This window comes from Chinchilla lanigera, unplaced genomic scaffold (genome assembly GCF_000276665.1).
Source record: "Chinchilla lanigera isolate Chin_1 unplaced genomic scaffold, ChiLan1.0 scaffold00155, whole genome shotgun sequence".
NCBI classification, from domain to species: Eukaryota; Metazoa; Chordata; class Mammalia; order Rodentia; family Chinchillidae; genus Chinchilla; species Chinchilla lanigera.
In genome coordinates, this window is record NW_004955556.1 from 1,768,562 (window position 1) to 1,785,498 (window position 16,937).

General features: G+C 47.3%; 1 protein-coding gene across 10 annotated transcripts in view; it reads left to right on the forward strand.

The window, feature by feature from the left end:
- The window catches only part of Frmpd2 (FERM and PDZ domain containing 2), a 115,817-nt gene that overhangs the window by 36,422 nt on the left and 62,458 nt on the right, over positions 1-16,937 (forward strand). For 7 of the 10 annotated variants that reach the window (XM_013508802.1, XM_013508806.1, XM_013508799.1 and 4 more), the window contains 4 exons: positions 1,552-1,726; positions 4,272-4,419; positions 4,999-5,137; positions 12,723-12,878. In XM_013508802.1, the coding sequence (XP_013364256.1) occupies positions 1,552-1,726; positions 4,272-4,419; positions 4,999-5,137; positions 12,723-12,878 (618 nt within the window). Of the gene's footprint in view, positions 1-1,551; positions 1,727-4,271; positions 4,420-4,998; positions 5,138-9,403; positions 9,482-12,722; positions 12,879-16,937 lie in introns of those variants that run through there. The other 3 variants (XM_013508801.1, XM_013508808.1, XM_013508809.1) reach the window with 3 other exon arrangements.

Below are 16,937 nucleotides of genomic sequence, written 5' to 3' on the forward strand. Positions count from 1 at the left end.
TAAAATATAAAATATTTCTCTTTTTTTCTGAGGTCTTTTTGTCTCATTCATTTTCTGTCTCTGTCTTTCTTGAAATGTCATGGCGGCTTTCTTTTGTTTTTCCTTCCTCCTCTCCTTCCTTGTCCCTCTTCTCCTTTCTCCCTTCCTTTCTTGCTTCTTCCTTCCTTTCTTCCTTGACATGAGACCAGAGCTTCACAGGCAAATGCTGTACCACTGAGCTACACTCCCAAGCCAAAACATGGTGGTTTTATTTGCTATTTAATGTCACATTCCCTTGGCACTGGGTAAACAGAGATCCTCCCATGCCCCTGGGTCCTTGACCTGTGACTCAAGTTTCCCTCCTCCAGCTGCTGAATTCCTGAGTCATGCAGGGTAGAAAAGTTGAGCTCCCTTCCCATATTTCTGCTGCCCCAGCCCAGACTGATGTGTTTCCTAGGGAATCACAACCTCCTTATGGAGATGCCCTGGGTACCTGGATTGGGGGTGGGTGAGACATTTGTTTATGCTAAGTTGTCCACAGAAAAAGCTGCTGCCATGCCACTCTGAGATGTTTTGGGAGCACCTCTGCTTGTGCCAGCCTTCTGTAAGGGGTACGGTTGGGAGAGAATGTGAGCCATGACCACCCTGGCTGGAGGGCAACAGAGCCTGCTGTGCGGGGAGGTGGAGGGAGAAGGGGTGGTTGGCACAGGCCTGGGAGTCCAGGAAACAGAGGAGTTGGCAGTCAGATCCCATCCCAGAGATGTAGGGAGTCACTGGGAGCTGGAGCTCCCTGTGAATGTTCCATTGTGCTATCAGCTTCACATAGAAAATGGGCAGTCGGGGGCTGGGGATTTAGCTCAGCGGCAAAAGCGCCTGCCTGGCAAGCGCAAGGTCGTGAGTTCGGTTCCCGGTACCAGAGAAAAACCAAAAAAAACAAAAAACAAAACAAAACGAAAATGAGCAGTCAAAGACAGTATTATTAAGAACTTCCAGAGGGGGCATTAGAGAAATGGGCCCAAACATGGTCGGGACACAGGGTCCTGTGTGATACACTGCTGGCCTGGATACCTGCTCTCTGCGGGTTTTTCACCTCTGACTGCACACAAGAGTCACCTTCAGGGCATTAAAATACTGGATCCTGGGCCTTTTCTTAGACTGATAGAACCATCTCTGGAGTAGTCCCTGAGTCAGCACCTTAACGCTTCCCTCAGGTGACTCAGGTGTGCAGGGGGTTAAGGTGGGAACCAGGGTGTCTCACAGTGTGCCTATGTGACCAGCCTGGTCCAGGACCATGTGAAAAATCCCCTCCCATACAGTCTGCAGATCTGAACTTGCTCCTGGAGAATGGCAGAGAGCTCAGGTCCACCTCCAGGCTCCATCTCTTACTAACTTTGCAGCCCTGGGCAAGCACTTACCAGGTCCGAATAGAATCATAAACACAGTCCTTTCTTAGGGTTGCTTGACAGTTAAATGAGATGCTCCATGTAAAGCACCTGGCACAGTACGTAGCACAAGTTCAAGGCTCCATGTCTCAGTTATTGTGGCAACTGATGCTACTATCGGTTTTTTCAGACAAAAAAGGGGAAGTCCTACTTGGCTCTCAGGGACGTCTGTGTGGTTCTGCTGAGCGGGCAGTGTCTGGAGGTGAAATGCGACATCGAGTCCACAGTGGGAGCTGTCTTCGATGTCGTCACATCCTTCATCAACCTTGGGGACGTCACCTACTTCAGCTTGGCTTATGTGAAAGGTGAGTGTCTCTGGGGAGCCCACTGCTGGCCTGGTGGCTCCAGCACCTCAGGTATCCAGTACCTGAGCTCTGTCCCTTCTAGGAAAGCTGCTGGAGCCCAGAACTCCTCACTTTGCACACCTAGACATCAGACAGCACGGCAAGGGCGTCAGCTGCTTGTGTGGAAGGTGCCAAGTGCGTGTGGATTCCCTTGAAATAATGAGTGTGGGACGCTAGGGAGTTGTATGGCTTGCCCATCTGGATGGTCAGTCTCTGTGCATTGAAGTCAGGCAGGCAAATGTTAGAAACATTTCTGTTTAGTCTGCAGGACTAGGGGCACTCAGTACCTGACTCTAGGAGCCTGTTAAGAACCCATTTCAGCCTGTATTTTTTTCCCATCTCTGCCTTTCCATGAAGGGACTTTTTATTTTTCTCTGCTGCAAATATCCCTTTGCTGCGGCTGAAGTTTCTTGCCCACTGTGCAGGTAGGTTAATGAGAAGCAGGCTGGGTTGGGGTTTTACAGGCCTTTGAATTAAATCCTGGCTCCATTCTCCTGTTCAGCGGTCAGAGCTCTGGGACCCCTGTTCTCCTGTCAGTGAAGAAGCTCACAAGTTTGTGATTATTTGTGTGCCACGGCAGGGCTGGCAGTGTGTCCTTGTCTCCCCATACTTCTCATCAGCCCTCCCAAAAATGCCTCTAAAAGAAAAGAAAGAGCAGTCGTTATGTGCTGTGAAGTGATCACGATTAGTGGAGGTCTGATCTTTTGTAAGGGATGTACAAGTGCATTTCCAGGAAACACTGTATTTTTATTGATCTGGAACATGCAATCTAAGTAAAAACTCCACAAGTGCAACCCTGACTGCTTCCTCCCCAGGAAGGAAGGGGAGGCTGACCTGAGCCCTGCCCACGTGAGTGATTCCTGAAGCTGTTAAGTAAGGAACCTCCTGGGAAAACCCCGAGAAATGGCCAACTTGAGGTTGGACATAGGCCATCTGGGGAGGGTTTGGCCCATCCCTGGGGGAGAAGGAACCCTAACGGGAGGTGAGTCTGGCATGGGGAGTTGGATTTAGCAGCAACGGTGAGGGCAGAGGAGGGCTGGGCACTGTCAGAGGGTGGCCATTAGAAATACTGGGACATTTGCCTGCCTTCCAGCGAGCATATGCCCTGTGGGGAGAAGGCTGCTCCCCTGGAAGTCCTCATGGTACAGACAAGGAGGGATTCCCATGCTTAAGCAGGCTATTGCAGTGCACCTGTGCTCAGAGGAGGGGGAAATGCTTCAGGGGGGCCTTGGCACAGAGCCAGGGAGCGGCCGAGGGTGCCCAGGTTGTGGGAGTTGGGACACCTTTGAAACGGGCCAAGGGCTGGGGGTGGTGCCTTCAGTGCCTGGGCTGCTGCCACCTCCCTCTCAGGAGGACCAGAGGACAAATTCAGGAGTTGAAGGTTTAAGGGCAAAGGGCAAATGCAACTCCCCTTATACCCAGTCTTTGTGAACTTGGGCTGCTATCACCACACATCCTAGACTGGATGGCCTAAACAATAAAGTGTACTTCTCACAGCTGTAGGGGCTGGAAGTCCAAGATGAGGCTGCAGGCTGGTTTGGCTCCTGGTGGGGACCCACTGGCCTGCAGACAGAAGCTTTCTCATGGGTCCTTGCATGGCAGAGGGACAGCTCTTTGGTGTCTCTCTTTCTTTGGATCGGGATACCGATCCCATCCTGGACCTCACTCCTATACCTCACCTACCCCTAAGGTCTCACCTCTACACCCTAGCACTTTGGGGAGCAGTTCTTCAGCATATGGATTCCAGGAGGACACAGATGTTCAGTCCAGAACATGCTGGGACTGGGTAGGTGAGGATGGTCCCACTGATGCAGAAGGGTCTGGCACATGCCAGGGATTTACGAACACTGCTTTCCTTTCCTTTTCATCTTGTCTACTAAAGATGACAGCTGGAAAGCAGATATCAAGTGATATCTCCCTGATGAAACACTCAGTATGTATAGGGGATCAGTTCCAGGACCCCCACAAAATGTGCTCAAATCTCTTACATAAAACTGCATAGTATTTGCATATGAATTATACAACCCTCCTGCCCTTCTGCATACTTTAAACCATCTCTAGATTATTTAGACCACCTAATGCGATGTAAATCCTGTTTAAATCAGTGTTAACCTACATTGTGTGTTTAGGGAGCCATGACAAAAGATTCTATATATATTCAGTGCAGATGAAAATTTTTTTGGTACTATTTTTGACCTGTGGTTAGTTGAATCTGTGGATACAGAGCTGTGGATATGGGGCCCTGAGTGTGATATTTTCTCCTCTTGGTACCAAGCTTTTCTTCCTTGATACACTTCCTCTGTCTCCTGCTCAGGGCTCCTGATGGCCCCAGCAAAGGCCCCTGGGGACCAGGTATGATGGGGACTTCCTTCTCTTCTCTTTTGCACTAACATGGCTCAACCTGACCCTTCTGGGTAGGACTCAGGGCTGGAGTCTCAGGGCTGGATTCTCAGAGCTGGGGCATTCCCTACTGCTTTTCCCTCCAAACTCTCTATTTCTTTCTCAGGCAAAGAGTTCTTTTTCCTGGACAATGAAACCAGATTGTGCAAAATAGCCCCTGAAGGATGGAGGGAGCAGCCACTGAAGACGTCCACAGATACCTTCACGCTCTTTCTGCGGATCAAGTTCTTTGTGAGCCACTGTGGGTTGCTCCAGTGAGTGCTGCTTCCTGTCCCCTGGTCTCTTGAGGCGTTCATGTCTGTCCAGGCTGATGTCACAGGCTTGTGCTTTGGGAAATATAAATTACATGCAAAGGGCAGCAGGGACTGTGGTTGATCTGTCAGTGGATTTCCAAGAGGAAATCAGTTTCTTGAGGCAGGCTCGGATCAAAATGAGAACTTGCCCTTGTGTTTGAAATGCAGTCTGCTCAAGGTCAAAGTTTTCTGTCCTCTATGCAACATGCCCCTCTTCCTTCCAACACACAGCTAGCAGTCCAGGGATGGGGGTTGAAGTTGGTCACTACCCCTGTATTCCTTTGCTTGCTGGACACACTCCTGACCACACAGTTTCCCTGCTTGAACCACAGCAGGAGACCTCTGGTGGGTGTTGTATGAAGTGCCTGACACAGGAAAGCAGAAGGAGGAGACCTCACTAGTCTTTCTGGAATTGTCCTCAGGTTCCTTGGCTTGTACCTCATCTAGTCTCCTTTCCCACTCCCCACCATGAGCAGACCTCGTCATTCACATTTTCCCACCCTCGGCATCAGTGCCTCCACACTTGCATGTCTTTGCCAGGCACAGCTTGACCAGGCATCAGTTCTACCTGCAGCTACGTAAGGACATCCTGGAGGAGAGACTGCACTGTGACGATGAGACACTGCTGCAGCTGGGTGTCCTTGCCCTTCAGGCTGAGTTTGGCAGTTACCCGAAGGAGGTAAGGAGGATACCTGGGGCTTTTGGGAGGTGGTCGCTGGAGAAGCCATTGTGGGACAGGGGTGTCTGACTGTCATGAGGATATTGTGCTTTTGAAAAGTGTTACTGGCATCTGAGACTGAGTTTGAGGTAAACTGCATCAACCCATTCACTTATTACCATCACCCATATTCTTACTATTGATCTATCCTTCCATCCACCCATCACCCATAGGCTTATCCATCAACCTATAGATCCATCAATCCATCCACCTATCTATTCATCCATCCTCCTACTCACTCATCCTCCCATCCATCCACTTATACATCACCTATCCATCCAACCATCAATCCATCCATCCATCCATTCATTCATCAGTCCATCCATCCCTCCATCCATCATACAGTGAACGCTATTTTGTAGGATATAGAAGATAAAAAGATGAAAAAAGTCAAGTTTATACATTGTAAGATAGTTCTGGTCTCATAGGTCTCTTCCTATATTAGCTAACTACGTGTTACTACAATGAAATACCTGATGCTGTTAACTTATAAAAAGAAAAAGGTTATTTATTTCACAGTTTTGGAAGTTCAGAGCCTGAAATTGGGCTGTCCTATTGGTTTGGCCTTTGGTGAGGGTTGTGAGTGGTGGCATATCACAGCAGGTGCCTTTAACTGGAAGATCTTACTTTGTCATGCAGGAAGTCAAAGAAAGAGAAACTGAAATTCCAAGGGCATCTCTACAGTGACTGAATGACTTCTCACTAAGTTCTGCCTCTCAAAGTTTCTGTCACTTCTAAACAATTCCACCTTGAAACTGACCTTTTAATCACAATGAACCCTGGAGGGGCATTTAGACCACACCCAAACCATAACACTCCTAAAACTAATTATTTACTGAATGTCTATCCTCATCATTATCATCCTCACCAATAGTAATAGCCAACCATTATGAAAGCATCACTGTATACCTGCCATTGGCCTAGACATTTCCCATAGTGTTAATGCACCTCTCACAACAACATTGCAAAGTAGACACCATAACTCACATTTTCTAGAATAATAGTCTATAGCTCATGTGGCTGGAGCTATAGACTATGTGGCTGGTAAATATGGAGCCTGAATTTGAGCTCAGGTATGTCTGGCCCCAAGCCCGGTGCTGATTCTGTCAGGATGAACTTCTTCTCAAACAGTGGTTCAAATCTTTTGGCTAACCCCTTGCTATGGCAGCAGATTCATATGTGTCTTTGTGATTGAACTGGTTGTATTAGGTCCATCGCTTTATGAATGGACTGAGGCTCCCAGACTGGGTGACACTGCAGATGGGCTGGACCCATTCCCACTCTCTGCTCTCCTAGGCTCATGGTGGTCTGTGGAGACTGGAATTCACTTTTTGCTCCTGTTACCACCCGGTCTGGGAGGACAATATCCCCAAAACTTGCCTACACACTTAATCTCCTCCCTGTCACTTTGACATGCTTTCAGCCTGGTTGTTGCCTACCCTGGGGCTCCTTCCTATCCTTAGCTCCAGAGCTGGGATCCTTGCCATCCTGGACTATTTCCCTCAGGCCTTTGGTGGAGGCATTGGAGGGCCTTTGGAGGAGGAGGCCCTAAGCTAGGGAGCCCCTGTGAATCTTTCAACATCTTTGCTGCAGCTTCTAGATCACTCTTTTGTGCATGGCTAACATGGACAGAGCCGTGTCTTCCAAGAACACCTTAATCCAGCCTTAGCAGATGCAGTAACCCAGAGGAATAATCCTGGGTTTTGGAGTCAGTCAGAATGGAGTTCAAAGCCTGCCTCTGCTGGTTAGCAGCTACATGACCTTGAGCATCTTATCTGTCAGCCTTGGCTTTTATATCTGCCAAATGGAAAATAATAATCAGTTCCTTGCAAAGCTGCTATACAAGGAGAAGGCGACAATACATGTATGGTGCCTGGCATGTAGCAGTTGCTGTGTGCAAGCTTTCCTTCCCTCTACTCCGTAAGTGGGAGTACTATAATATAGAACAATACAGCAGCAAACCTGTGTATGGACTCAGAACATAATGTTAACCCTAGGCTAACTCTAGTCCATGGAGTTTATGGGGAATGTAGTCCAGGTCTCCTGAACACAGCCAGGGAAACTGAGTCATACTAACTCAATCAGGGCCAGAATTTCTCAGTAGAGTCACTTGCCCCAGGGACTCAGATGCCAAGACTCAACTCCATGTTCCTATGTTAGTCTCAGTTTTCCTGAGAAACAGAATAAATAAGGTATCCATCCATCCATCCATCCATCCATCCATCCATCCATCCACCTACCCATCCATTCATCCACCCACCCACCCGTCCATTCATCCACCTACCCACCCATTCATTCACCCACCCATCCAACAATCTAAAGATTTATTATAAGGAATTGACTCACTCTTGGAAACAGAGCTCTCAGAAGCCCTCACCAAATGCCAGCACTGGCACCTTGATTTTGGACCTCTCAGCCTCCAGTTCTGTGAGAAATGAGTTTTTGCTGCGGATAAATCACCCAATCTGTGGTATGTTGTTACAGCACCAAAGGACAGAGACACCCGCATTGGAGAGTACTATCTGCTTTACTCAGTCTACCAATTTTAATGTTTTAATCTCACACGAAAGCAACCTAAAAGAAGCCCAGAATGTTTGACTAAATATCTGGGCACCCTGTGGTCTAGTCACATTGACACATTAAATTAACCATCACAAGGCTGGGCCCCTGTGGCAGTCCAGCTTCTGGTTGATCTCAGCCTTCCTCTCTTCCTCTGCCTGATCATGTCCTCCATGCCAGCTCCCCACCCCAGATCTGCCAAATCACAGGCCTTAGTGCCTAGAGCATTTCTAAGATGCTCTATTCTGCCCCCTGGTGGCCCCTAAACCCAGGATTTTTTTTTTTTTTTTCTGTGTATGAAAGGCAACATGTTACAGAAACCCACACACCTGTGTATCTATCTACCCTCAGTCCTAATCTATGGCAGGTGTGTTCCATGCATGGCACCATCTAGTCCTTATACTACCCTGAAAATCCAGGGATATTCCATTTTCAGCTGAGAACACTGTACCTCTGTGAAGTCAGAGAGCTGCTAAAAGTCCAGCCAGGATTCACTTCTAGTGCTTGCTTAGATATAGTCCCGGCAGTGAGTTGCTTGGTCAAAGGTCCTAAATGCTTTTTACTAAAAATGTCTTAATAAGTTTTGTTTTTTTAGAGCAGTTTTAGTTTCACAGCAAGATTGGGTGGAAAATAGAGATTTCCTCCACCCCTAGCTTCTCCTATAAGCCCTATAAACACCATAAGCATTCTCCATATTTCCTACTGATGGTGAACCTGCACTATCACATCCATATCACCCAGAGCCCAGTTTACTTGCTGACTTCACTCTGTGCCAGGCACTGTAGGAGGCACTTCAGATGGCACGAAAGGAGTGTTAGTCAGTTTTCTCCCACTGTGACAAAAATATGTGAGATAATCAACTTAAAAGGAGGCAAAATTGATTTGGCTCACAGAGGCAGAGGTTTTAGAGGTTTTAGTCCATGGTTGCTTGACCCCATCGTTTTGGCCTGTGGCAGGCAGCACATGGTGATGGAAGTGTGTGGTGAAGGAGGCTGCTCGCCTCATGGCAATCAGGAAGCAGGAAGAGAGGAAGGGTCTGCCAATATCCTTTTCGAGGCAGCATCTCTAGGGACTCACTTCTTCCCACTAGACACTACCTTCTACAAGGTCTGATCAAAATATATGGTGAATGTTTACATTTTTAAATAATGTATCACAATAAAAGACAAAGTGTCATTTATCCCCTTCAAAATGCTCCCCCTCAATTCAAACACATCCCATGGTTCTTGTCACTTTCTGAAGCAGTTCTGGAAGTCTGCTTTCATGAGTGTCTTTGTGAGGTGTAATAAAAAAATACGGTGAATGCTGTTGCCAAGTTCTATCCAGCAGGAAAGCAGGTTTGTAAGAACATCATGCTATGCCTGCACTCATCTTACTCACTAGACCTGACACTGTGTGACTTCTGGCTCCTCTTTCAAGTCAAAATGAGCATGAAAAGTAAACATTTTGCATTGATTCAGGACACTGAGGTAGCCACAACAGCACAGCTAATGACACTCATGAAAGAAGACTTCCAGACCTGCTTCAGAGAGCGGCAAGAGTGATGGGATAAGTGTGTTTGAAGCACGAGGGAGCATCTTGAAGGGGATTCATGGCAGTGTGTCTTTTACCATAATATCTTTTTTCAAAATTTGAACATTCACCATATAATTTGATCATACTTTATAGGTTCCAGCACCTCCTACTAGTACCACAGGCCAGTGACCAAGCCTTCAACTCCTATCGTAGCTGGGAGGCCCCACAGAGGTGAGACCTTGTGTGTATCCATGAGTGGGCAGGAGGAGGAGGTGGCTCAGCCTGCCACAGCCTGAGCCTAGCTGGTTGTGTGGTGGTTGGTGATGCCACCTGTCACATCTAGGAGGACAAGTGTGCTCCTAGTGGGCTTATATTTTGTTTGACAGGTGGTTCTGGCACTAGGATAAAAAATAGATTTGAAAACCATTGTTATGAAAGACTGAGAGCCCCTGAAGAATTTTAAGCAGGGAAGTAATGATTACATTTGCATTTTAAAAGGGGAGACAAAGACAATTTAGTATAAAAATAAATCTCCTTAATCACATCATCATGGCAGAATAACTTTCCTCTGGGCGCATTGTCTTTCAGCCTAGATCACCTGTGTGGTTTTTACACAGCTGTAAACATTGCCAACATTGGATTTCTGTTCTGCCCTTCCCTTCACGGTGCGTGTCTTCCACGCACCTCCCACAAGTGTCTGGAGAAGCTGTGTCATTGGCTCCCAGACCTGTGTCTTCCCTCACTTCTCCATTGTCTGACTGCAGGGCACTGACCTGACAGGGCCCTGTGCACTAATAATCGCTGTTATTATCCTTGGGGTTGCCTCTGATCTTTCTGTCCTGTAAGTGAGATCCAAATAAGCGTCCTATTGCCTGCAGCTTTTCTAGTTGCATGTTTGCTTCTTTTCCTGAATATATTCCTCGCAATGAGATGCTGGGCCAAAGGTCCTAAGTGCTTTTTCCTATAAATGTTTTAATAGGTTTTATTTTTTCCAGAGCACAGTCACTGTTTCATTGCTGCGACAAAGTTGATTATCATCAACTTACAATGAGGAAAGATGTATTTTGGCTTACGGTTTCAGTGACTATAGTTCCTGGTTGCTTGGCCCCATTGATCTGCACTGGTGACAAGGCAGTGCATCCTGGTGGGGAGTGCATGGTGGTGCAGAGCTGCAAAGCAAAAGAGAGAAAGGAACTGGGGTCTCAATATACTTTCCAGGGATACCCCAATGATCTAACTTGCTTCCACTGGTCACCACCTCCAAGTGTGCCATAGGCAGGTGATCAAGCCTTTAGTATATAGGCTTGTGGGGGACATTTAAGATCCAAGCCTTAGAGTGTTTTTTCCTCTAAATGTTTTAATAGGTTTTATTTTTTCCAGAGCACATGATAGGCACTGTTCCATTGCCGTGACAAAGTTGACTGTCTCTCTGACTGCATCCTCTGAGCATGAGAAACTCTCAAGGCCCAGAGTTTTAGGGTCACAGCAGAAGCAAGTGGAAGGTGCACGATTTCCCATATCCCCAGCCCTACATATGCACACCCTACACTATACTATAAATATCTTGCTCCAGAATGTACATTTGTTACCATTCGTGACCCTACATTGACCCATCATTATCACCCAAAGTCCGCAGTTTACACTGGGCTCACTCTTGGTCTTATACATTTTATGGGCTTGAGAAATTTATAAAAGACATGTATGCAGCACTGTACATGCAGAGTAGGTTCATTGCCCTAAAAGTCCTCTATTGCTGCCTCTTCAACCCTCCCTTCCTGTAAACCCTGGTAACCACTGAATCTCCCCGACAGGATGTCATGTAATCGAAACCATGCAGCATGTAGCCATTTCAGACTGGCTTCTTTCACTTAGTAATCTGCATTTAAAGTTCCGCTATGTCTTTTCATGGCTTGAGAGCTCATTTCTTTTTGGTGCTGAATTGTCGGGATGTACTACCTTTATTATCCACTAACCTACTGGAGGACGGCTTCGCTCCAACTTTTGGCAATTATGAATACAGCTACCACAAACATCCATGTGAAGGGTTTTTCTTTCTTTTTTCCTTTTTTGGGCGGCTGGAGATCAAACCCTGGGGCCTCATGCATGCTAGACAAGTGCTGTATGGCTGAGCTACAGCCCCAGCCCTTGGAGGGAGAGTGTTTCTGTGGACATAGGTCTTCTCCTCCTTTGGGTAAATGCCAAGGGGCACAATAGCTGGACCCTATGGTAAGAGGGTGTTTACTTTTGTGAGAAATTACAGACTGTCTCCCCAGGTTGCTGTAACTCTGCATTCCCACCAGCAGGGACTGAAAGTTCCTCTTTCCCACATCCCCACCATCTCAGTGTGTGTCCGTGGTCTGGACTGGCCATGCACTAACACTTTGTGTTCTTTTTTTATGTAGCTGATTGCTGAGCAGTTTCTCTGCCTTTGTGCCTCTGAGCTGTGCCTAGACCTGGCATGGGCCAGGACCAAGCCTGAGCATGGTGGGAGTGTGGTGGTCCCCTTTGGGTCCCCTTCCAGGCTGGCTCACCCACCCCTGCGTGGAGAAGACTAGATTCTCCCAGCTCCCAGCTGCCTTCCTCATGGGCAGCTGCCTTTAAAGCTGGGGGCCAGGGCGTGGCATGGGCAGGCTGGCAGGACATCCTGACCAGTATGGGCTGATTCAGGAGTACAAAGGCAGGCTCAGCTTCTCCTCTGCATAGCCCTACCATCCTTATGCTTTACAGTTGGCCCTGAGACCACTCCTTCATGAACCTAGCATGCTTCTCTCTGTGTTCAGGATGCTTGCTATGGGGCAGGGGGTGATGGCGATCTTCTGGCCTCTCCCAGAGGTGCTGTGGCCTCAGCCCCTAAAGAGCAGACCTGATGAAGGCTGGGGTGTGGGATGGTGTGGAGGGGTCTGGGTTAGTGTTCTTCTCAAACTCCTTGGGCGGAGATGGTGATATAGCTGAGACCTCTCTCATAAGAGGGGCCAGGTACCGAGGCACATGCGGACAGAAATGCTAAGTGATAACAAGGAGGAGAGCATTGGGACCAGGGTTTTGCTGTGGCTTTTGGGAAGTGGTGAGCCACCATGGACCTGCTTTGGCATTTGGGGGGAACAAACTTTGTGTCACTTACAAGTGGTGTGACCTTGGCCTTCCCTGCTTGTTAATTTTGGCAGTGGCAGTGGTACTGCCTGTCTCACAGGATCACTGTGAGGATCCAAAAGAACCTGCTGCTTCTAAGGGCCACCAAGTGCACAGAGGGGATCTAAAACCAGGTGGCTCCTTTCTTCTCTACTTTTTATGCCCAGCATAGAGCTTGGCCCACTTCTAAGATGGTAGAAGATGCTGTCCCAGATGGGCACCTCAAAGACCATGTTTGCGCAGGGACCATGATGGGATTCTGACTACACACCTGTTCATGTCCTACACTGAGTCCCATGGAGGCGTCTGGTTTATACTTCTTTCCTCTGCATCCTGTTTCCAGCAGGAAGAGAGTAAGCCGTATTTTCGAGTTGAAGATTACATCCCTGCCACTCTGATCCAAAGGATGACTGCTCTCCGGGCCCAAGCAGAAGTCTCAGAGATGCACCAGCTCAGCTCTGCGTTGTGTGGAGAGGATGCGGAGCTGGAGTTCTTGAGGGTAAGGCCTTCTGGGTCTTGAGAGTTTCTGGTGCTCAGGGGATGCAGTCAGTGACCCCCACCCACCAGAGCCTGCTCTGGGGGCCAGATGGGGTGGGACTTTGAGTGGCAGGAGGAAGGACGCTTCCTTCATCCCAAGGAGCAAGAAGAGAGTGGAAGCAGATGGCATTGGAAATGACCCTGCTTTGGTCAGCTTTCCCTTTGCTGGGGCAAAATGCCTGACATATGCAATTTAAAGAAGGAAATGGTTTATTTGACTGGTAATTTCAGAGTTTTGGTCCATGGTTGTCTGGTTCCAAGGCAGTAACATCAAGGCAGAAAGGCATGGAGCATCATGGTGGAAGGGCATGAAACATCATAATGGAAGGCACAGTGGAGGAGGCTGCTCACTTTATGGTGACTGGAGGGTGATCAAGGGGTACACCCTCCACAGGTACTCCCTACCCCCTGACCCATCTTCAACTGTACTCCACCTCTGAACAACATGTTCAGCTGTGAAGGTCAGTGAGTGAATCTACTCCAGGAGTCTCTTAACCCAGTCAAGTTGAGAATTAAGATGAACTGACAATGGCCCCAAAGGTGGGTAGGAGTCAGTGGGTTAGGGTGGCTGCCTGGAGTCTTTCCTCAACCTTAGAGCATCATCCCAGCCACTATTCTGTGAGCAAGGACCATGCTTCTCAGATGACATAGGGGGTAGAGATGAGCATGAGCCACTCAAAGCCATTGGGAAACCCTCAATGGGTGGCTTCCGTCAGCCATCCCGAGCGCACATGGGCGTTTGTGTGTATCTGCGCACAGGAGAGCCTCTCTGAGCTGTTATCTCTTCACCCTTCCAGCAAAAGCATATCCACGGCCCCCGTCCATGGGCACCACCTGTGCTCACTCTACATCCTCCCCTTGCTATGGGCCAGGCCCTGCAGGGAACAGATGAGAAGCACATGTTTCCTTCTCCTTGTGAGTCCCAATCTCAGGATGACAGTCAGGGCTGTGTTAAGTGCTCAGTGGAAACAAGGACAATACCAGCTGCTCTGGCAGGACCAGGGCAGGGTAGCCATTCTTTTTTGCAGACACAGCTGGGAGATGAGTAAAGGGGATCCCTGGATCCCACAGGATAGGATGTATGGATGGTCCTTTAGATTTGGGAAGCAGTGTCTAAAGGAAGCACAGGAATCTACACATTTCTTTATACACAAGCTTCCCAAGATAGGTAGAAATATACTGCCCGTGTTTTCTTGCCTGTAATAGAGAAGGGCGTTTGGAAGCAGAGTTAGCCAGGTAAGGCCTAGCCTTTTCCTTGTGGCTGGTCACTTAGCAGAACTGTCCCAACCCTAGTGTGGGGCCAGCCTGCTGTGCATCGTGGGAGAGACATGGACAAACACAGCCTCACTGTACACAGTAGTCTGGCCTTCATGTGTGCTCCCTGTCAAGAGGACATAGCATTTCCCTGATGGAGGACAGAGGGGACTTGAAAGCCTTCTGTACTACTGAGCCTCACAGTCAAGGACCCTATCTGCAAAAGGCTCCCATAGGGGGACAAGGACACTGTTCAAGGGCCCCTCCCATCCCCGGCCTTATGTGCCAGGCTCTGTTGGGTCCCCCCTACCACCCATAGAATGGCAAAAGGTGATTGGAAAAGCAGCCACTATCTGGGGCAAAACTGCTAAAAACTCTCCTCTCAGTGCTCCCCAGAGAGCACAGAATGGCTTAGATCCTTTCATGTGCTGTCTTCGTGAGTGTCAAAGGACAGTGTTCCTCTCAGTGGCTTTGGTGCCAGCAGCTGATGCTGGGTGTAGGATGAGCTGGAGAGGGCTCTCACCCCAGAGCACACCACAACCCTTCTTAGGGTGTGGGTTTGTTAAGCAAAATTCCTTCCCTCCTAATTATAAAAGCAAACATTTCCTCCTGCATCTGGCCTATGGGGTTAGCATATTTGTGTTTTGATGTATTCACCCTGCTCTGTTCCAGTCTGTACATACTCTGTACATCTGCATACATATTTAAAAGGGGCCTTATATTATGCATGCACTTTCACCACGCATACATCATTAAAATCTTAAAAACTAATTATGAAGCAAAACATACCAAATTAAAGCTAATCAAAATTTGTACATATCCATTGAATATACATCAAATACACATCAAATCCCTTCACATACAGCCAACATATATGAAATACATACAGAATCTATGCCTATACACCTAACACATATTTTCCATCAGTGCTCTATTATTTGACATGCAAATTGCCTGCAGTATGGGTCTATAATAAACAATACCAAGATTAGCATTTTCCAACATGAATATTTAGCTGTATTTCTGCTCAATTTGTTATGGGTAGGGCCTCCTAGGTGGAATGTCAGGTTGAAGATAACAAGCAGTTTAAACCTTGTTGTTACATACAGTATTAAGGAGTTACTCCATAAAGAGCCACTGGATTATTTAATTATAGCTCCAAGTGGATCTTCTATTTCACTTTGAGAAAAAGGAGCTCATTCTCTGGTGGCAACCTGCTGACCAGATCACAGATCCCTGGCTCTGCCCATCACCTTGCTCTGGAGCTGACCAGGCAGGGGTCCAGGTTGGTAAGGCTGAGAGTCCTCCTATGTGGAAGACTCACAAATACCTGAGCATGTCAACCCAGGACAACCTTTTCAAGGTTAACTCAATGTTTTCCAGACTTCCTCAACCATGGAAGCATTTTCCCACAGGACTCCAGATTGTGATGTGTTATTAAATCATTTATTTTTCTATTTGGCTATTGCAGTTGTACTGGTTGCATCCTATATTTTTCCCCATTTAGCATTATAACATTCCTCAGACAATTCCAAGTGCTTTGTGAATATACCCTACAAGAGTAGCCTGAAGGTCCACTTTCTTAAGGCTCTACTATCTTTACAATGGGGGAGCTCATCTCCCCACTTGACTTCTGCAAGTCTGCACTGAACAGGATTAGGAGAAGGATTTGTCCTGGTTATTTAGCATGCTTTCTTAAGAGAGATTCTCAGAAGTGGAATGAAAAGGTTAAAGCTATGAATTGTGAATCTCTTGGTGACTATCCTTGTATTATTGAGTTTTCCTGTTCTTAGGAACAACATCCAATCCCTACAAGTTAAAGGGAGAGAAGTTTAGTTTGATTTACATTTTAAAAGGGTTCAGTCCATGGTCACCTGGCTCCAAAGGAGGAGCATCACGGCAAAAGGGTGTGACAAAAGAAAGCATACTCATTTCATGGGAACTGACTGCTCCTCAGGTCATGAGGATCGCTCCAGAACTACAAAACCAGGACTGAGATAATGATGGACTGGGCCCCAGCCCATCTAAGTCCTCCATCAATCTGCTCTGTTCTTTTGTGAATGGGCCAGTCTGATCCTCTTCTTCAGAGTGACCCCTCCAGCTACTCAAGGTGGAGTTCTTCCCTATCTTCCTTCAATATCCAATTAAACCTTTTGCCTGAAAATTCATAGTGTTGCTTTGGTTGTAATTTCCATTATCATGAAAGCAACCTGCTCTAGCCAGTAACACGTTGAGAGGGAACCAGCAACAGTCATGTAGAATAAACAAGGAAGCCTCTGTGGAAGTCCCACTGTGAACAGGCAGTGGAAACAGACACTGTTATTTCATCTTTTACAGATCCAAGATGCTGTTGAAAATCTTATGCACATCCACCTCTGTTTCCATGCTGGGTACTTTGTATTTTAGTTGTTGAGAGCAAAGACTTAGGAGCAAACAGACTCATGTGTCCATGTCTCTACTCCTGGCTCCAAACTGGGAACTTGGGCAGGTTCCTTATGTCAAAACGGTTTGTCTCAGACATATTCAGTAGATGAATTTGTCCCTGGATAGTTGTATTAAAGCATACTAAAACCAAATGTCTAAACATCATTTCATTACAATACATTGTCCTGAGAGCCTGATGAAGTCCCCCAAAGAAGAGATGGGAACCTTAACTCATCCCATGGGTGGAGCAGATTGCAAGGTTGCTGACTTCCATCATGGGTGTCTTAGTTACTTTTCTTGTTGCTGAGACAAAATACCCAACACCCAAAGTTAAAGGAGGAAA